At 42.5% G+C, this 21030-nt stretch overlaps 1 protein-coding gene across 1 annotated transcript in view; it reads right to left on the bottom strand.

Moving 5' to 3' along the window:
* The window catches only part of DOP1A (DOP1 leucine zipper like protein A), a 68432-nt gene that overhangs the window by 16754 nt on the left and 30648 nt on the right, over positions 1 to 21030 (bottom strand). Inside the window, exons 12-25 of the mRNA XM_056856083.1 lie at positions 18919 to 19030; positions 18450 to 18479; positions 16560 to 16790; positions 14676 to 15306; positions 12279 to 12553; positions 11861 to 12013; positions 10317 to 10417; positions 8487 to 8746; positions 4887 to 6894; positions 4672 to 4783; positions 3550 to 3732; positions 3146 to 3271; positions 1226 to 1360; positions 154 to 209 (exon numbers count right to left, since the gene is read on the bottom strand). Of these exons, the coding sequence (XP_056712061.1) occupies positions 154 to 209; positions 1226 to 1360; positions 3146 to 3271; positions 3550 to 3732; positions 4672 to 4783; positions 4887 to 6894; positions 8487 to 8746; positions 10317 to 10417; positions 11861 to 12013; positions 12279 to 12553; positions 14676 to 15306; positions 16560 to 16790; positions 18450 to 18479; positions 18919 to 19030 (4413 nt within the window). The remainder of the gene's footprint in view (positions 1 to 153; positions 210 to 1225; positions 1361 to 3145; positions 3272 to 3549; positions 3733 to 4671; positions 4784 to 4886; positions 6895 to 8486; positions 8747 to 10316; positions 10418 to 11860; positions 12014 to 12278; positions 12554 to 14675; positions 15307 to 16559; positions 16791 to 18449; positions 18480 to 18918; positions 19031 to 21030) is intronic.

Below are 21030 nucleotides of genomic sequence, written 5' to 3'. Positions count from 1 at the left end.
GTAGCATACAGAACTCCAAAAGCCCCGGAAAGAAATCATGCTGAGTTCCAAACTGCCATGAGGGTGTCAAAAGCTGCTCAACTTCATTAATTTTGTATTATATTTGATACCACTGAAGGAGATAAACAATTATTCAGAATCTCACTGCCTTACCTCTGAATGTATGCAAAGAAAAACTGCAACATGCAGACTTCCAGTGAGAGATGCTTCTAGAAACATTAAAAATCAGCATTAAATGAGAAATACAAGTATTTTTAAAGAACAAAAATGAATGCCAGTTCAGGAGACAAAATAACAATACATATCCTATTGAAATTAGATAGGATTACTTGATGGGACAATTTAAGAGGTTGCTGTAATCACATGTCATGCTGCTTAAACGTAGTTGTCCTTAAGGGTTTTAATGAAATATTCGAACTTAGGCTCTGCCATGAGCTGAAGGCTCCATTGCCGGTAGCAAAAAGCCACAAGAGATACTCTTGAAACTCAATCCATTTGCAGCAAGGTTGCTGTTAGTCCTGGCATTTTATGAAGACTGTGGAGAATAAAGTTTCCCCCCTGTAATAGCAATGAATAGACAGGAACTTTTATTGCACACAGTATTAATAAATAAAAATCCAAAAGTTACCAGACCCTGCTAAATTTTGTGCTGCGGTGTCCAAAATTAGGTGCAAATTGCTGGGATGACATGTCTTACTACCTATGAACATAGTAGCGCCCTCTTAGGATTTTATATATTTTATACTTTTTATACTTGTATTTATATATTTTATATTTTTATATTTTGAATTTCTGCTTTTAATATCGATGGGATTTTAGTCAACTGTTGACGATTCTATTGTTTTGTATATGACTGGTTATATGCCGTATTAATAAATGACGGACTGATTAAATAAGTCATTGTTTTGGAGTCTTTAAATTCAGAGCAAGCTTTCCAGTTTTATTCCAAAACATTCAAATTAGGTTACTTTTGCATAGCTGCAACTGGCTACCCACTGTAAACTTGGGAATCAAAATGGACTGATGAATTTATATCATCCAAGTAACAGCAATCCAATATCACAAGTAGATCAGACAGAATTTAGTTCACTTTACACTCCCCTCCCATGTACTTATTTCAGCTACAGTGGATCAAATGACTCATCCCAGGCTTCAATTAAAGAAAATATGTTTTTACCAGTTTCCGGCCCACCTCAAACTCGCAGCAACGCCGCTGTTCCCGTACCTTGTCCTTAGCAATTGCTGGTGGTTGCTTTAAAACTTCTTTCACCGTTTGCATAACAGTCTCTGTTCTCATAACACTGATTGAACGGACTAATTCCACCAGCAGGAGCTGTTCTTCACTGGCGGTAGGAATGACCTAGAAAAGGACATCAGACTTGCTGTCTAGAGGCAAAGTCCTGCATTATTATCTGTCAGGAAACAAATCTCTCTCTGCCTTTGCAACCTCGCTGACGTCATAGGTCTGCGCTGTTTATAAGGACAAAATTACAGTTTACCAAAGTGGGTGAATCCCTGGTGGGAGCCAAATAATTCCACTTTAAACTGTGTTTATTGCAACCCTTTTGCTTGTATCCTATCACTCCATTCAGCTACGAGTTGAACTTTCCTCTGGGGAAAGAGGCGCCTTCTCCAGAGGAAGGCTCTACATTTGGCTAAGCAAAGCAGTAAGCTACAAGCCACAGTTGATATTTGCAATAACCTAGGGCCATCCGCAAAGATACCAATAGCTTGTGATTCCAATGTATTTAGCCACACAGAGGTACACTTTGCAAGGACACAGTTGGGAAGGCACCCACAGCGAGCTGAAAAAGGTCACACTTTATTCAAATCAACAACCCAAACCACAAGACCATCCTGGGTGACTTCTCTACCTTTAGGACTAGTCCAGGACAATTACTTTGAAAATCATCTTCTTGTCTGAATTATCCCAATAGATCATGGGTCCTTTACTACAGTCCTAGCTCCTAGACTAAGTAGGTCAATCTCTGATGATAAATAGCAAAAATGTCTATATGTGGACTTCTAGGGAGCTGTCCAAGCTATGCGTGTAAATTTGTGTAAATTTGTAGTATTTCTCTTTTTTAAAGGATGCTGCTTTTACCTGTGTAATTATGCAAAAACTCCAGAAATGAAATCCCACAAGCTGTAGAAGCATAAAATGATCACTGAATTCATTGTTCAGGTGCCATTACAATGGGAAAGGAAATGCAGTGGGAGTGGCAGAGTTCATAACAGAACTGGTTATCAGGAAAATCGTTCAGTGCTACACCAGGCTTGGAAAAATTCTAATGCGCTTTTCATGCACTTTCAGGCTCAATTAAGATATTACAAAAAGTCTCAGTCAAGACAAATACAAAACTGGTTCTTTGTCATGATAACTCATGCAACACTCATGCAACACCACCCCACACACACACAAGTTGAGACTGAAAAGATGATTTCTACTACCACGTAGTCATGATGTCCAATTGTGGACACCTTTACTAACCAAGGCTCATTAAGAATCAGAGTTACTAGGAAAGAAACAGAACTCGCTTATGAAAGCATTAGCACCCAGACTTAAAGACTAAATGGGAAAGGGAGGGGGGCAGGTAATTAACTGCTTCTGCCCCTGATTAGTTAATGATGTCTATACTGAGCCTCATTTAGCATTAGGCTGCAAATATGCATGTTCAACCTGGATGGCCCCAATACGGGGGGGGGGGAAATCAAAAACACATTTCCTGTTTTAATTAAAAGGGATAGACAGGAAGAAGGGCTCTCTAGGACTGACCCTGGAAAATATAAAGAAATCTCACCCTGGCAAAGCACTCTCACCAGCAGCTGTCTGTATGGACTGTTCCTGATAAAAGGGAAAAGCTTCTACTCTGGTGGTTTTAGCATGTGGGTTGTCCTGGAATGGGCAAAGGATGCTGCTGACCAGTGTACAAAGTCACTGGATATAGATCCAAGTCATATCAGAGTTTCTAGCGTATCTACCCAATGCAGCTCACTCGAATGAAAGACTCCCTGCTTTCTTGCTCAGAGGTATAAAACATCTGTTTTATTGGACTCCAGAACACACCAATTTGAAAATAAATAACTTAAAGCACATTTAAAACTACACCGAACAATATTCAAATGTCTGCCCTGCCTGACATACCTTGGTCCTTGCAGAATTTTTGTTCTGCCTCCTTTCATTCCATACAAACGCAATAGCTGCCATAAAGTGAACACCGTGATTCATTGAGATTGGGCCCAGTAATTCAAGAATTTGCTGTCTCAGATTCTGAAACACATAAAAGAATACATCCGTTTTCAGTGCATGCATTCAACACATCAGTGTGTTGCTGGCCAACAGAAAATATTGGAAAAATCATTCGAACCACTTTCTGCTCCCCTTTAAAGGGTTCCTATCAAGATATTGTACCATTGCATGTTATAGCTGGTCACTTCTGAGCGACTTGTTAGTCTCTCTTTGGTATATTTAATGACATGTGGTTCAGTCTAGAGAGTGATTCTCTTTCTCTCACACACATCCACAGTGTGAGCTTCTGAAATCCTGACCTTTGTTGATCCAAGATTAATAGTGGTCACAGAAGCAGCAGCTGCCGCAGCAGTTTTCTCTGAAGAATCGGCCTGGTGCAGGATGCTCCACAGAAGAGTCACAGATGACATGATCATGTGCAGGATAGACAAGATGCCACTGCGTGCTTCAAACATGTGCTTCTGATCGACAGTCACCAGAAGCTGGGGCAAACAGAGGAGAAAAAAGTCATCCTCCTGCACACCGACAAACATGGTGGTTTGGGACACACGCAATACTTCCCAGTCACTTGACCATGATTTAGAGACCTTAGAATACCCCCTCTAGGCTCACACATTCCTGATCGCCCCTTGTTTGGAAGCTGTGGCTTGCATTATATCTGCACATAGCTACATTTTAACCTTTAACCTCTTCCAGTCAACTCCTGCTTCAAACTCTGGTTTTAATTCTATGACCTTAAGCAGCTCATGAGAGGGAGGGCATCTTGGCCATCTTCTGGGCATGGAGTAGGGGTCACTGGGGGTGTGGAGGGAGGAAGTTGTGAATTCCTGCATTGTGCAGGAGGTTGGACTAGATGACCCTGGTGGTCCCTTCCAACTCTATGATTCTATGAAAACTAATTATGGTTAATGTAAATTTTTGGGATTATGGAGATTTATTTCCAAGCTATGTTATACACTCAACATACACTAATCCTCTTTGTTTCCGTGGAAGATAATAAATAAATGCAAAAGCCTCCTTTATTAATATAAATTAGCGCTCGGCTACCAACTTCAATAAGAAACAGGAGTATATCCAAAATTAACATTACTATAAACTAAAAATGAGGAAAACCACTCCAAATGTCTGGCTTAAACAACAGTCTCCTAATCTGTCCTCATAGTGAGGCATAAATATTTACTCAATATTTAGAAGTATAATTTAGGTCTATATACGTAGAAAAGAACAAAAGTCCAGTAGCACCTTAAAGACTAACAACATTTCTGGCAGGGTAGGAGCTTTTGAGAGTCACAGCTCACTTCTTAAGATAGGTTGATATAGGAAGCACTGCCATTCTTAGCCCAAAAAAAGCAAATCAAGTTTTGGGGGAAAAATCTTACATACTTTGACAAAGGCGTGGCCAAACCCATAAGCACAGTTACCTGATGATATTGTGCAGTTGGATCAAGTAAGCAGTAGTGAATCACTGTTGTAATGCCTTCCAAAAGGGTCAGCATCATATCTGGTGGAGTAACTGATGCCATCCAAATGGGCCTAAAAGACAAACATCAAATTGGTTGCCATTTCTCAAGGAACAAATCAAACAGAAAAAAATAAATTAAAATTGCCAAACAGCGGGAAAGAAAGAGAGACATGCCTACTGTCGGACAATCCTGTTTCGTATTTGTATTGCTGAATCAAATTGTCCAGGTTCCTGCAAAGCTGGAGGGTCACGGAAACCACCACCCTTTGGAGGACCTTCCCCATGTAAGGCAGAGAAGCAGTGATGAGGCCGATCCACTGGGGGTGCATCTTACAGGCACAGTGCTGGTGTAACGCCCTTATCACGGCACAGAGGAACATGCCCTGAGAGGTTATTGGTTGGGAGTGTAAATACTGAAGGGAAGTCATGGGCTGCTGGGGATTGATGTGCTCCAAGTCGGTCACGACGAAGTCATAGCCCGCTTCGTTCTCCTCCGGCACCGTCATCACGCGATGCTCCAGAACAATCAGTCGCTGGAGGACTTTTAAGAGCTGGGACTGGAGGGTGCTGCCATTGTCAAACTCGTCCTCAGAGAAGTTAATGAGGCTGTCTTCGGAGAACCCTTCCTCAATGACCGCGATGTTCTTGCCAGCTCCCTTCTCACTGTGCCACTTCTGGGCACTAAAAATGGAGGAGAGCAAACAGTGCAGGATCACCTTCTGAACTTTGCATTTGGACAGCATATCTGAAATGAAGCTCGGGAACCCTTTCGTTGAGCTTTCCACCACTTTTGCCAGCTCGGCAAAGAGGAGAGTCAGGATTTCAATGCTCATCATCTGCATGTTGCGGTTCCCTATCAGGTCTTGCGGGGAGACTTTCACGTGGGTTGGATAGTGGCTGCGCATGTAGTATAAGCACAAAGAAATCAGGATCTCAATATACATGGAGCTTCGGAAGCTGTGGTTGGAGTCCACGGGGATATGGCTGTAGAAGTCTTTGCCCATAACAGATATGCGATGTCTGGCCAGAAGGTTCTGCAGTAAGGACAGCTGGGGAGTGTAGGCGTTGTTGACGCTGGTGGTAGAGATGGCATTCACGAAAGCAGAAGGGTTCGTTTTCAGGATGGCTTTAATTGCTGAAAAAGCATACAGAGTCCTTGAGGAATCATACACCTGCAGGTACAACAGCACGTGCTGGTATAAAGGATGGATATTAAAATGGGGTGACTTTCGCAGTCCCGGGGATCCGGCATCACTTTCAATTTCTGAGATTTCCCCCTCCCCACAGCTGTACCAATTTTCCAAGTCCAGGCCATCGCTGAAAAAAACACTGCTTTGCTTCAGCTTCTCTGCTTGTGCTTTCTTCTTCTCTTCATCCTTCCTTTTGGCTATTTTGACTTTGGGCTTCGCCCCTGGCTGCTTACCGGACTCTTTCACGATAGTTTCCTTCTCGGATATTTTCTCTGGGAATTTCCCTTTGAAGCTGAACTGGATGCTGCTGTGACTTCTCTGTCTGGACTTTGCTTCTGTTGATGCGAAAGCCGAGTCGCTGAGGTTCTGCTGGCTTACCGAGATGCAAGGTGAGGAATTGTTCCTGGAGATTTCATTGGAAATGCTTTCAAGTCCCGTCTCAATTGAGACAGACAACAACTGAGAGCTGTTATCGTTGAGCGGACTGGTCTGACTGTCTTGAATATTTTGATCCTCAGATTTGTTCCCCTCTTCTGAGGGATCCAACGGGTTTAATTTAGCAGGTGTATCTTCTGAATACAGGTAATGTTTAACTGGCTCAGCATCTTCACCAAGTCCACTCACAACCTTGCATATCAGGTCGGTGACCACCTGCTGTACAATTTCATCTGGTGAATCTCCTCCCATATGTTGAGAATCGTCTGCTAGAGCCAGGCCTTCCGTCTCCACATCATAGCTCAGGTTATCCCCTGCAGATGACTGGGAACAGCCAGAGTCTGAACTTTGCAGTATTTCTATCTGATGGTCAGGAAGGTCAAAATCGGATGCTACCATAGGAAGAGTTTCACTACTTGTACTCAATAAGGAAATCCTGTCACTCAAAGGGTTGACGGTGAGACTGAAGTTCTCCATTTCATCCATGGTAAGTGGCTTTTCGTTGTTTTCTTTCACTGAAATGCTTTGTTCTTGTCCTACAGGCACGTGGACAAATGCTGAAGCCAGAAGGAGGAAAAATAAAAATAAAAATGACAGCTATGAATCTCTTCCTACTTGAGCAAACTCTGACTAAAGATAATATCAACTTAAGCAACTTCAAATCAAATCAAATTTATTTAATACAGTCCAAGACCAATAAAATAGAATCAATACAATAATTCAAACTTCCAGAGTATCAATTAACTCATGGTAAAAAAAAATTTTTTTTAAATTGTAGAATCACGGAATTATGAAATATCTTATAAAACTTATAGCTAAAAAGCCTATATATGGCTCACTCAAGTTTCCTAATCTTGTAGGCTAAAAGTTATTGTTAAAAAGCCTATATATGGCTTACCCAAGATTTCCTAATCTTGTACGCTATCCAACCAAATTTGGCGACCTTAAAAGAGATCTCTCGATTCTTATCGGCTAACATTAGTGAGAGGAACTTAAGCAACTTAACATCCCCTTTTTACAAGTCAGAGACTACTAATTCAGATAAATCACATATTGACTGGAACCTGTGGGTTGGACCCACAGACTTGTTCCTCCAATGCGACGTCTTCCTCCAGTGCAAGAAGCCTTCCTGAGGAAGAGACTCATCGGAAAACAGAAGAGCCTCTTGTGTCAGCATTACCCAAATGGATCCTTGGGACCCAACCCAGTATGTTTCCAATGCAAGAGCTACGATGATGTCAAAAGCTGCTTTAGCCAACTCAACCTAGAGTCAACAAAGACATTTTGGAATATTTCTAACCACTGCTACTGATTAAAGGTTCCGATATTACTTCAAGTTTATGACTTAAAAACTAAGGGCATATGGGGAAAATTGCATTCTGTATATTTTTTAATCTGTTAGTGTTCTCAGTAGCTCTGATGAGGACAGAAATACCAGGTATAAATTCTGTACATAAATAAATAAAAAGGAGTACTGGTCATTTCATGCAGCTAGCCATGTTGGTCTACAGTAGAAGAGCATGGTTTGAGTCCAGTACCACCTTAAAGACTAGGGTGCAAGCTTTCAAGAGTCAAAGCTCCCTCTGTCAGTTACAAGTACTTGTATTTGACAAAGGAAGCTTTGACTCTCAAAAGTTTATACCCTGGAAATACTTGTTAGTCTTCAAGGAGTTATTGAACTAGTAGTATTGGTACTTTTTCTAATGAAAAGATGGTTCATCTAATCCAAAAAAGCTGCCTCTGTCAATGATTATACTGAGATGCTTCAGGAAGACGTTATCTGCATACTAGAACAGCATTCTATTTTCTATAATGTTCTTCCAGATCCTAGACAACTCTCTTTCAAGGGGAGGGGCTGTGGCCCAGTGGTAGAGCATCCACTTGGCATGCAGAAGGTCCCAGGCTCAATCCCCATCATCTCCAGTTAAAGGGCCTAGGCAAGTAGGTGATGTGAAAGACCTCCACCTGAGACCCTCGAGAGTCGCTGCTGGTCTGAGTAGACAATACTAACCTTGATGGACCAAGGCAGCTTCATGTGTTCAAGGCTAGAAATCACATGCATAAGACTGACCCAAGCAAAACATGTTTCTTATAAGGAGCATTTCACATATGTAAATATGTGAAATGCAGTCTTAAATGCAATCCTTACCTTCACTACAGTTAAATTTTTGCATAAAATGCTTTTCACTTTCATCTTCAAGGTAACAGGGAGATTTATTCCAGTAGCACTCCGCTTGCACCCGCTGAACGGAAACACGCTGAGTTTTGGGGTGAAGCAGCAGCAGCAGCAACGGTTCCAGGACCCTTGCAATGTCGTGCCTTTGGAGCACTTGATTTAGCCAGGCTTGGCCCACTGACCAGGTAGAACCATCTAAGCTGTTAAGGCTGTCTAGCATGATAAACAAGGACCTGAAGAAAAAGACAAACATTAAAAGGGATATTACACTTACGTAAGAAAATATGTATCTGCGGGACCGCCTCTCCCTGGTATGTTCCCCAGAGAACTCTTCGTTCATCGAATACCAATCTGCTGGTGGTCCTTGGCCCAAAGAGTGTCCGTCTGGCCTCGACCAGGGCCAGGGCTTTCTCAGCCTGGCCCCTGCCTGGTGGAATAGCCTCTACAGTGAGACCAGGGCTCTGTGGGACCTTATGGAGCTCCATGGGGCCTGCAAAACAGAGCTATTCTGCCAGGCTTATGATGGAGGCCAGCTACGGTTCCTTTCTCTATAAATGCTGGCCTACCTAACTTCTACTCCTGACCCTTTCCTCCCCTTTTTACTATCACTGGAGGGACTAATCCATCTGTTTGCCTGGCTGTAACCCATAGTACACTTGGGGGGACCGTCGGACATTTTGTCCTCTGTTTACTGATTTTATAGGGCTTTTAAAATTGATGTTGTAAGGGTTTTCCCCTCTATTTTATCTTAATTTATTGGGTGAGGTGCTCTGAGCTCAGCCTTGGCTGGGGAAGGCGGGGTAGAAACTTAATAAAATAAACGAATAAATAAATAAAAACACCAATCACTTTTTGTTTTGTTGACTTAGAGCAACACTGGGAAATTCTTCAGCTTGAAGGGGTGGCCCCTCCCTGGCCAAACTATTCAGAGCCAACCCTGTTCCCCAGCAATGATGTCCCCACCACTACCAGAGCATAAACATATCCTACAGGAAAAGAAGAGCCAGAGGGCCGCTGGCAGCTAAGAGCAACCACAGCCAAGCCCCGGCCATTCTGCCTCTGGAGCCACTAGGCACAAGCTCTTCTGTGGCAATGATGATCGGTGCGAGCTCTCCAATTGCCTTGTCCTGCAAGGCCACTAGTCTGCAGGAAGAGGCTCTCGATGAGCCAAAGGCCACCGCTGGCACTGCTGCTGGGACTGGAGCCGCAGCGCTGGCTTGTTGTCCAGCAAGGGCCATTCCGCTTGGCTTGCTCCATAACCATTTTAACTCCCCTGTTCGCCCCAGCTCAAAATCAGCACTGTGCACAGCTGGTGTCTGCTTTGGCACATCTGCACAAGTCTTCCCACAGCTGGACTGTGGAGAGAAAGTGATTTGTTTGTGACCCTGTGAGTGTGCTGCCAGAATGGCCTCAGCACTAAAATGGCGTAACATCTGTTACACTTTTCTTCCCGAGTTTGCCTCAGAACAAACAGCATGTGTTTATAGGCCCTTTCCAGTGAGACTATAGAATTATACCGTTTTGTTCTTCCTGCACTCCATATGTTACAGACCAATCAAGCATATAGAAACGTTTGTAACAAATGTTAATGTAATTTAAACACAGTAACTGTACACTAGAGAGAAACCAGGGTGACCCTTACATTACTGAGAGAACCCTCTGGTGCACAGAAAAGCATCTTTGGATCACCCCTGCAATCTTCAAGGCACACTGTCTGTGCTATTTAAAGCACTGGTACAGGTGAAAGGAACGTTTGAACATTAAAATAGTTGTGTACTGTTACTATACATGTAACTAACCAACCTGTCAAATGAACGACCGTATGAAGTTGACTTGTTAATATGCAGGTCTCGGGTGAGATGCCAAAGTACTGCAAACTTTGCATGCGCTTCCATCCTGATTTTCTGCAGAATGAGAGGAGAGATTAATCCATACGTGATATTCCTATCGGAAGGCAGTTTAAAACAACAACAACCAAGGAACCTATGTCAGAGCAGTAATGAATGAAAAATTGTAATTGTTCATGAGTTTAAATCATAAAAGAAAACAGATTGGAGTTTGACTCACAATGATGGGGGGGAGGGGTAGCTGTGTATTTTCCAAGGTTTTGTTTTCTCCTAGTGCAACTATTAGCTATTATAAAATCACCCATAAAAATGACAAATAATCAAATAAAATAATCAATACAATATCACAGTTCATAAAATAATTTGACAGACTGTTTGTATCGCAGCACATTTCCAAAAGGTTATCATTTAGAAATGGCTGGATGAAGAGAACTACATTAACAACTATTATGGAACAAACCAAACAAAGATAGTTACCGCACTTGTATTCCCAGCGATGTATTAAGAGTTTGAAAATGTTATAAAAAATACTGTTCGCACTTTCTATGTATCCCCACCGATGTATTAAGAGTTTGAAAACGTTATAAAAAATACTGTTCGCACTTTGTTTGGCCCCCTTAGCTGTGAAGTCGTCTTCCAACCATTTATAAGCCGTGGTATCCAAAAACCCTTTTAAAGCGATGTTTTTTATAACATTTTCAAACTTTTAATACATCACTGGGAATACAAAGTGCGGCAACCCCCAAAGTGTTGGGTTGGATCCAGCAATCTGTCAGTGGAAGCCATGGATACAGATTTTTACCCCATTCCTCGCACACCCTAGAAGTTATGAGGACCCTGCCCCCTCCTCCAGCTGAGACCCCTTAGATAGTCTCAATTTTCCCAGGGGCAGAAAGGTGAAACATCTACACTCCTTCCACTGATGTGCCACCAGATCCAAACCCATATGTTCTAGACTAGTAAAGATTCATCTTTCCCATTCAAACTGTCATCTTACAGTGAGTGAAGACTTATCTGGTTCGTCTGGGGTTCCCTCACTGACCCTCCTTCCTGTCTATGCATTTTGTTTAATTATTTGTAATTATAATATCCATTACTAAAGATAGTTCACCACCTTGGGGACCCTAAAGTGGGTGGAAAAAGTGGTATAGAAATGTTTTAAATTAATAAAGATGGTGGAGTATATGAATTTTCTAGAGATGCTGAACAAGAGATGGTAGTAGCTCAAAACTGGTAGGCGAGCAAACATGGCAATAGCAGCAAACGTAAAACAGAGATGACTAAAAGGATACCACTTTGTGATTATGCCACTACATGCAAGCTAGGACAACTGCCTATATGTGAATGATACTGCTCATCACCAGGCTTCCGTAGCTTGCATTTTACCAGCACAATCTGCCAAAACCACACATTACTCTAAAATAATTTCACGGATAACGTACATAATTCCCCAGTGTAGCACACCTCTAAAAAAAGCACCATCAGTATGGCGAGAATTACCTTGTCCCTGTGAGTCAACTGCTGGCTTATAACATCCTCACAAATGCTACAAGTTGGAACTAAATTGTGCAACTGGAAAAACAGCTCAACGCTCTTCTGGTGATGCTGAGGGGTTCCATCACCCAACTGGTCCCACAGAGTTAAAGCCACATGCTTTAGGAAAGAGACAAAAGAAAGTCCAATTAAACCAAGAAAATAATCAAGGAGAATACATTGTCAAAATAATAAAGTTAATTTTTAAAACATTAGTGTGATATACATTCTGAAAGTACATGCATCACCAGGGTGCCAGCTGGGGCAATGACGCAAGGATGCTAACATGGGCCGAGTTACTGGAAAACTTGCCAAAAAAACTTGGTAAAGTCACAAAAGAATATTCATAAATGGAAAAAGCACATCTTTAGATGTTTGACCGTACCTTGAAAAAGTCCGTCTTTTCAGCCATGTATCGGAGGTTGCCTTGAGTCAGTGGAGGTCTAATGACGACCGCCACTCTTCCCTGATTTGGACTAAGAGGTGGCGTGGTTTCAACGCTGTTGAGGTTTTCCCCCGTGACGACAGCAACGGACTGAGCCAAACCGACCAAGTCCATGATTAGAGAAATGGTGACACCTGGGATCCTAAAATCCTTGGCTTGCCTGCAAGCGCTCATGAGCGTCTGGAGCCAAAGGGGGGGCTGCTCTTGTTCACAGTCTGAAACAGAAAGCGGGGGGGGGGAGATGTTCTGATTAATATAATTTCAATTGGCATCAGAAATGTATTATTCCCCCCTCCCCCGATCTGGCATGCCTACTACACCTCTATGGCATTAATCTGTTTCCACTGTCCTACAATGTGTTGTCATTTTAATTTGTAGGTTTAGTCATCCTTAGAAAGTATACTTTGCACTTTTACTTGATTATTTTGTTTTAGTAACATGCAAGCCACATTCATTTTCAATTCTGACAAAAATCTAATCAAAGCAGTAAGATGGACAGAATGCCCAAAATACTAACCAGAAAATATTGTACAAACTCTATATGTCCGGCAGAAGTCTTGAGTTACTATCTTCAAAAACAACAGTACTCCAGGCACCCCCACCCCCAAGGGAAGTTGTTTTTGAAAATCAATGTTCAAAAGCAGAGTGTGATATTGAGTGGAAGGCAGCTGCTCAAAGCGGGAAGGTCAAGAGGCCTGCTGGGAACATCCCAGGCATTTGGGCAGCCTAAACCCAGGAGCCTGGATTGTGACCATTACAATACTTATAATCTCTTTGTCCTGCCCTGCGGGACCAAAACAAGAAACAATACTGAACAGATAATAAGTGGAGAAAAAATATGGCTCACAAGTTAAAAAAGATAGAAGGGAATGAGGGTAGCAACAATTTAAAAAAAGTGCCCCAATGTACATCAGCACTACAAATGGGCCGCTCAGTTTCTATTAATGGAGGGAGCCAATCTGAATGTGCATATTGATCAGCTGGTTCATCGAAAGAACTGGACAGCCTTTCTTGCAGGGGTTCAGATCAGGAGGTCTGTGCACTTTCCAAGTCTGTAAGAATTTATTGCACTGTGATGAACTGAAGCTATGAATAAACCATGTACCTCAAACCCTCCTATCTAGTCCTATTTCCTTATCTATGTGGGTTATTATGGTGCTTTGACTTCCTACCCCCAAAACATGACAGTTCAATCAACATTAAGAAACTTGAATGGAATGGCAAAATTCTCCAAAGGACGACAGGATGAAGCCCTGAAGGAAGATAGGCTTAAGCTACTGTGGATATCACTGGAATCAATTCATTTCAGGTTTTGGACTGGCTGCCAGAAGGCACAAGCCAAACTGTGGTAGTGAGTCAGGCATGGCCCCTTAAAGATAAGGAATTAAATTTTGGGAAAGGAACTGAATGGCACACGACAAGGCACCGGAGAAGAAACTGCAGTTGGTTATTTGTGGAGAGATCTGTAGGTCACGGTGACCATAAAGCTTATGTGACAAACGCACCAGAGGAAACCGACACTTGTGCTATGAGATTGAGAGACTATATAAATGCATAAAATGAACATCACCCCCACTAGGGTCCCATGCTTGGTGCACATCAAGGATATGCACATAGCTGTTAAATACACTTGGCACACATAGCTGTTAAATACACAAAATACAAGGGCTTATTCATGACAAATGAATATTGGCATTTCACCAAGAGTCACAGAAACTGCCTGGATGGCAAGTCATCAAAATCAAGTCATCAAGACACTGGAACATGTGTGGTTGATACATCTAACTCTGATTATTAATATTGTGTGTGTGTGTGTGTGTGTGCTTGTGTGAAGTGCCGTCAAGTCGCAGCTGACTTATGGCGACCCCTTTTTGAGGTTTTCATGGCAAGAGACTAACAGAGGTGGTTTGCCAGTGCCTTCCTCTGCATAGCAACCCTGGCATTCCTTGGTGGTCTCCCATCCAAATACTAACCAGGGCTGACTCTGCTTAGCTTCTGAGATCTGACGAGATCAGGCTAGCCTGGGCCAGCCAGGTCAGGGAGATTATTAATATTAATGTTACTAAAATTCATCATTCTGTAGCAGAACGCAGCCCTTCTAAGAGATTAGCCAAATCAAGCCTCAGCATCTCTTTCCAGAAACCCTTTTTTTCTAGCTAATAGTCTAACTTTTATGCCTCACTGGTTTTTGAAAGGACTGGGCTATGCCCTTGGGGGGGGGGGGGAAACAGGAAATAAAAAAAGTTATACAGCAAAACTTCTCCCGCTTTACAAAATCGACAATGAAATTCAAAAGAAAACTTGCAGGGAAGAGGATAAAAAAGGAACAGGACTCACCAACATCTGTCTCAGCATGTATTTCTGAGGTATGGTTTCCCTCTGCAATGTAAACAGGAAAACTTGAACATTCAAGGAAGAGCTGGCATGCAGCAGTAAAGGCAGAGAGGTATTCCTTTGGTGTTGTCTTCTTATTTGATTTCTTCCCTTTAGCGGCGTCTCCTTGAGACTCTCTGTTGCATTGTGCAGCCTCTCCTTTCCCCCTAGCAGGGTCCTCGTGAAGCTCTGCCGCCGAAGGCCGAGACAAGGAATTGCTTGGAATGATATACAGGTTGATAAATCTGGTTAAGAACTGCTGGACGTATTCCAAGCAGCACTGCATTGCAGTCTTTTGGACTGTTGTCATCTTCCCACCTCGAGATCCTGTCCCCTGGGTCATCTTGGCAGGAGGCTGCACTATGGTCTCCTCAGAACCCATGGTAGAGGCTGTCTCAGCCTCTGAGGAGGTGCTGCCTACGACGGCGACGCCAGCTGTTCCAGGACCACCGCTCAAGATCCGGTCAATGTCATCTGCTGTATCGGCCTGGTACTGGACAAACTCGGTAAAGCCACTTTCTGACGACCGGCTGCTTGGAGGATTTTCGCCATCTTCAAACACCTCGCTGGGAATTTCTATAGAAACCAGTGGCATCTAAGGAGGAAATGATTTAAAAAGTCATTAAAATAGTCAATCTGAATGATTTATGGGAAATATCAAATGTAGAGACTAGTTTTGGGCATTTCAAGCATTATTTCCACATACTTCTACCAGAAAATATCTTATTGCATTAGCTTTTTCCTTCTAATCTAGCAACAGATCCAGAATTGCCAGGTTTTCTATATCACAGTTATATTTTTGCCATTACTGTTCAAAGGGATCCATATAGAACTCATATTTGAAAGGGTCCAATACCACACTAGGAGTTAAATCCAATTAGTTTGGCTGAATCCATCTAACACCACTATGGTTTCATCTACTACATATAGATGGCATATTATGCTGACCATATGCACCATCCAAAGTGCTCTTCCATGAGGAGAACACCACTCCATGCAAGAGGGGTGGTGAGATGGTTGTGGTTTCCCCTTTCCACCTCTAACCGCCAAGTCGCCCCCCCCCCACAGTGGTCCAGGAGCCACTTTCTGGGAAGTGCAAGGGGGCTTAGCACCAAAGAACAAGCTCCTCTCACGATCCTTTGGATCCAACCCTGTGGACCCCTACATGTCAAGAAAATAAAAATGTATAACGTGTTTGGTGCTTTTGCTATTCACTATTCAGCTTAATGCAATAACTACATAGGTTCAATGTAAGCAGAACTGTATAGAGTGGGAATACATCAGTACAGCACAAGCAAAGTTGTTAACTTTGAATACCAAACTATGTGGCTAAAAAGTCAGAAGGTAAGTTCACTCTACATATTCAGTCTGGTTTGGTCTTGCTTTCACCATTGTGAGCTCCTAGTTCTACCCTCCACCATCACAATTTCACGCCTCCCCTAGTAACATTCCCCCCACCATCTCGGTTTCACACACACCCCAGTAACATCCCTGTCATACAATTTTTCTGCTCCTGCCCTGCCCCCCTACATTTGACACCCACCATCTTCAGCTTGGCCCCAAGATTAGCGATTAGTTTCTTCATTCCACCCTCTCCCCAGTGTCAAAGAAAAGATGACAGAAAAACGTATATGGACGTGGGCAGCTAGTTAAGCCATTCTTTGTCCCAAGGGTACAAAGCATGCTGGGATATTCTGAGTTATTTTCTATAACATAGAAGTCCATGAGTTGCACGTGGGTTCTTGTAAATCAACCTAGCCATTCTTTAAACTAAGATTTCAAGTTCCTAGAAGCTATTCAGAAATTAATCTGTTTTACCTTCAAACTGGAAAACAGATACAGGCCTACCTTTTTATCTTCCCATTCTTTGATGCTGCTGTGTCTGCTTAGAAGCTGCAGTGCACCGTCAGTCCCAGAAGACAACAATGGAGGTTGAACTTTGCTCAGTATCTTGGAGCAGAGCCTCAAGGAGTCTGTTAGTTCAGAGAGGTGCAGCGTCTGCAGGTGGCTCGTCAAGGCAGAGACCATTCTGAGCAACAGCTGAGGCAGGTGTTCAGTTTGTATTTCGATATAGGTCTCCTAGCAAGAGACAGAAATAAATAGAATTGAGATACTGTCTGTAATCTGCACTTGCAAAAAAATTCCACTAAACAGGCTTTCATTTTGTTAACTTGTACTGATTGCCAGTATGTCATTAGGTAATGTGTCAGTTTTCTTCGTAAAAAATAATAATTAATTTTGTGGGGGGGGGGGAAGATTTCCACTGATTTCTCCTCCTTTAGAGACCTCCCCAACACCATGCTACTTCCAAGCGTCACCGATCTGCAAGAGCCACATTTCAGGGAGCACGGCAGGTTGAATAATTGGGGAAAATGTCATTCTATGAGCACAAGCATGCTTACAAGGCACAGATCTAAACCCATAATAAAAATGTTGCTATAATATAAAAATTTGTTCATTTACTTCATTTACATTATGCAGGTAACAGCCAGACTGTAAGAATATATCCCAGAGGGGACATGGACAACAAATTATGCTGCTAAGAGTGATAGACTCTAAGAAATTCGGGAAGCGCAAACCATAGGATATTCCACACATCCTAAGGTGTGATCTGAGGTCACATGATACTGCAACCTTGCAGGATCTAACCAGATCTAGGTTTACTCAAGAGTCTAGATAGAAGACCTACTGGGAACTGTGTGGCCATTTATGCTTGGGAAGTTTGTATTGGGTTTGCCACTCTTTAGAGGCACAGTTTTCTGATCCAAATTTTCAAAACTCTGTGCATGGGGGCTTTTTGCCCTGAAGAAATTCCAGCAGTACTAGGAGTAGATTACTGTAATGAAGAAATCCCCAGCAAAAATGTGGAGGTTCTGAATCACGCAGGAATTCCTACCCCCCAAAATGCTGCTCCGTAATTGGCTGTAGTGATTTAAAAAAAAAAAAAACGACACCAGCACCCCGCTAACCCTGCAGCAGGGTTCTTTAAATTGATTTGAACCCGTGGCCATTTTACAGCCGAAGCAAGGGTATTACAAACAAAAAAAGAACTCACTGTGGTTTGCCAGCCAGTGGAGAAATATATTATGAGAGTGTTTTGGGGTGGGGGCGGGGGCTATGGCAGTGACAGCAGCTGTCTCTGGAAGAGGACCTAGTCGGGCACGCTTCCCACTCTGCTAAATCCTAGCATAGGGAAGTTCTTGGGGTGGCACTCATGCCGGGTTCGGCACACCACACTAAAAGGCAATATTTAGGAACGGGTTAAAGGCTTTCCTGTCCACGCCCTCGTGGGGCTAGAACTGGGCTCTCAAGTCTAGGCTGGGGCAGCAAGGTGGCAGCAAAATCACTTCTGAAGGTCGGAAAAATCATGTCTAATCCCAACAAAGCCCTGAAGCAGTCCCGTGGGGATTGTGAGGCTAAATGCCCAAGCGTAAATGGCCTGTGTGTGAGTTCAATTTGGTGGGGTATAAATGAAACAAATGCATCTAGGTTCGGAACCGAAATTCCACTCAGAAATTTCAATAGCAATGAATGAATGTGGGGAATTACATTTTGTAAACTGAAATTTGAATGTTGGGGAAAAGCCACAACAGAAGCACAACCAGAAATGTCCTTTGTGAACAGCAAACATCCTGGAGCAAACTGATGAAAAGCATTCCAGAATAATGCAATGGCTAGTAATATATTTTGCACACCAGAAAGCATAATTAAAAATGGAAAACAGTCTGAATATCATACCTGACAAAGCACTCTCATACTTCTAGTAGGCTTTGAAATGAGAAAGCAAAGAATTTGAAGACAAGACAGGTTAAGGGGGGGGAGCATTTCCAAGAGTGCCTTAAGAATAGATAACATGCACATTATATTTATCATATGAGAACTAGACATTTTATGACATTATAAAGAACTACTGGTACTTAGCAGGTTTCACAAAAGCACACAGCAATATATTCTACAATCAAATGACAAAATAGTTAGAAAATGGGAAGAGTTGTAACAAAAATCCAGTGATAAACTCCCTCATCCAAAGAAAAACATTGACCTGTGTGATGAAAATCCCATTTTACATCTTATCACTGCCAACTTACAGCTAATTAAACTAAAGGCAAACATTACTTTTTTCTTTCCCTTCTCACTGAAGTGTCTGTGTTAATACATAGCGGAGGAGTAGCAACTTTGTACGTCTGCATTGAATGAGCGACCTTACCAAAGAGACTATATCCAACAAAAAATCAACCAGTAGGCAGAAATTGGTCAGGGGGAGTTCAGCAGGCTCGCTACCACCAGGCAGAGTCTGTAGTCGGGCATGCAGTGTCCTCCTACAAAGAAGAATTTGGCAGCAGCGTGACAAGTTTATAAAAACAGGTTGTGTCATTTAATGTGCCCTAAAAGTTCTAATTGAAGAACTTTTGGAGTAAGCTACATCAGGGCACCCCCCAGTGTTGCCATTGATGGACCTATCGTCCATGAATCTGGCTAATCCTCTTTAAAATCTTCCTGTGCTAGTGGCCATCACTATACCCACAGACAGTGAAGCCCATAATTTAATTATTCATTGAGTGCAGAAGTACTTTCTTTCATCTGTCCTGTATCCTTGGCCTATTAACATTGAGCGCTCTTGAACTTTAACATTGTGAGGAAAAGGAGAAAAAGTTTTATCTCTCCCCTTTTTCCACCCACTGTATAATTTTGTAAACCTCTATCATACCTCCTATTAGTATCAATATATCTAATTCTCAATAGATGGCAACATCTATGGATACTTAAATCTAGAGACTAGGGCTATGAACATACAAGATGGATCTTTCTACAAACCTGAAAAAGCCCAAGTTTGATACATTAAAAAATACATTTGATTAAACCAAAAATACACTGGGTTAACCCTCCCCCCAATAACAAAAGCAGTGCTTGCAGCTTTAAGAAACAAATGTCCTCAGTGGCTGTTGCCAGACAACCATAACAGTATTACCAGCTTTCAGACCTTGGTTTCTGTCAGTAAAAGGTAGAAGAGGGAGCAGGGCACTTTCCAGGATGGTCTTTAGTCTTTGAGGGAGGACTCATCAGAAGCAAGCAACCACCAGGTGACTTGCTACCACACACATGACTCACCCAGGACTGGCTGCTTGCTCAACAGCAGCCACTCAACAAAAGCCAGTGTGGTATATAGTGGTCAGAATTTCAGACTATGATCTGGGAGGCCCAGGTTTGAATCCCCACTCTGCTATGGAAACTCTCTGGGTGACCTGGGGCCAGTCTCACATTCTCAGCCTAACCTACCTCACAGATGGGCATAAAATGGAGGGGAGGAGATTGATGTAAGCTGTTTAGGTCCCCGCTGGGGAGAAAGCAAGGTATAAATGAAGTGAATAAATACATATAGCTGAAGATGAGGGTGGGTGAAAGGTAGACAAGTTGGTGGGTGGGTGGGAAAGAGAGAGGTAAGCAAGGAAAGCTGAGGATATGGGAGTTTCCAGTCCTTGCAGGGGAGAGGCTGCCAGAAGCAGGGAAGAGAAAGAAACAGGAAAAGGGGAGAGGTTAAGGGGGCTTTCAGTAAAGGGGATGAGGAAATACTGGGGATGGGAAATATGATGCCTCCTGCAAGTCCTTGAGGGGTCCCTGTGTTTTTTCCTAAACTGAAAAGGCACTGACTCCTTAGCCATTCCTTGCAGGAAAGGAGATCTAATACCTCCATTAACGTGGTTACACTTTTCTACAACATCTTTTTGTGTGTGTGATAAGTTTTATAAAGGGTTTAGAACTGTAGTATAATGAAACAACTCAGGGAATATGATTACAGTCTCTTGCAAAGTTTACTGTATGTATCACCTTGCTTTTATGCCTTGTCTTTTGCCTTTGGAATTAGGTTTCTGCATTATCATATGTCATGCCTTAGCCAGTTTTTTTGTTTGTATCAATATATTTAATTCTAAACATGGCCCCATCTGTGGATACCTAAATTCAGAGACTGGAGTCATTAACAGACAAGACAGATCTTTCTACAAACTTGAGAAAATCCACAGGTTTGCAGAAAAAACTGAAATCTAAAAACAACCATGGGAGGGGAAAGGTTAAAACACCCCAAAATAATAGAAGCAGTGCCTCTGAGATCTTAGTGGCCATTGTGGGAGATGCTATATTATCAAAAAAATATTGCCAGCCTTCAAACCTTGGTTTCTGTCAGCAAAAGGCAGTGGGGCTTTGCAGGGCTATTTTGGCCTCCCAGTCCACCTCTGTTCCCCTAACAAGCTTTGCAAAATTCCAGAAGAGCTGCTATGAAAGGCAGATCATAAAAGTAGTAAATAATAACAATGGTAAAATA

The sequence above is a fragment of the Euleptes europaea genome, chromosome 10, assembly GCF_029931775.1.
Source record: "Euleptes europaea isolate rEulEur1 chromosome 10, rEulEur1.hap1, whole genome shotgun sequence".
In the NCBI taxonomy this organism is placed as follows: domain Eukaryota; kingdom Metazoa; phylum Chordata; class Lepidosauria; order Squamata; family Sphaerodactylidae; genus Euleptes; species Euleptes europaea.
Note: the sequence above shows the minus strand (reverse complement) of the source record. Positions and strands in the feature narration are given on the sequence as shown.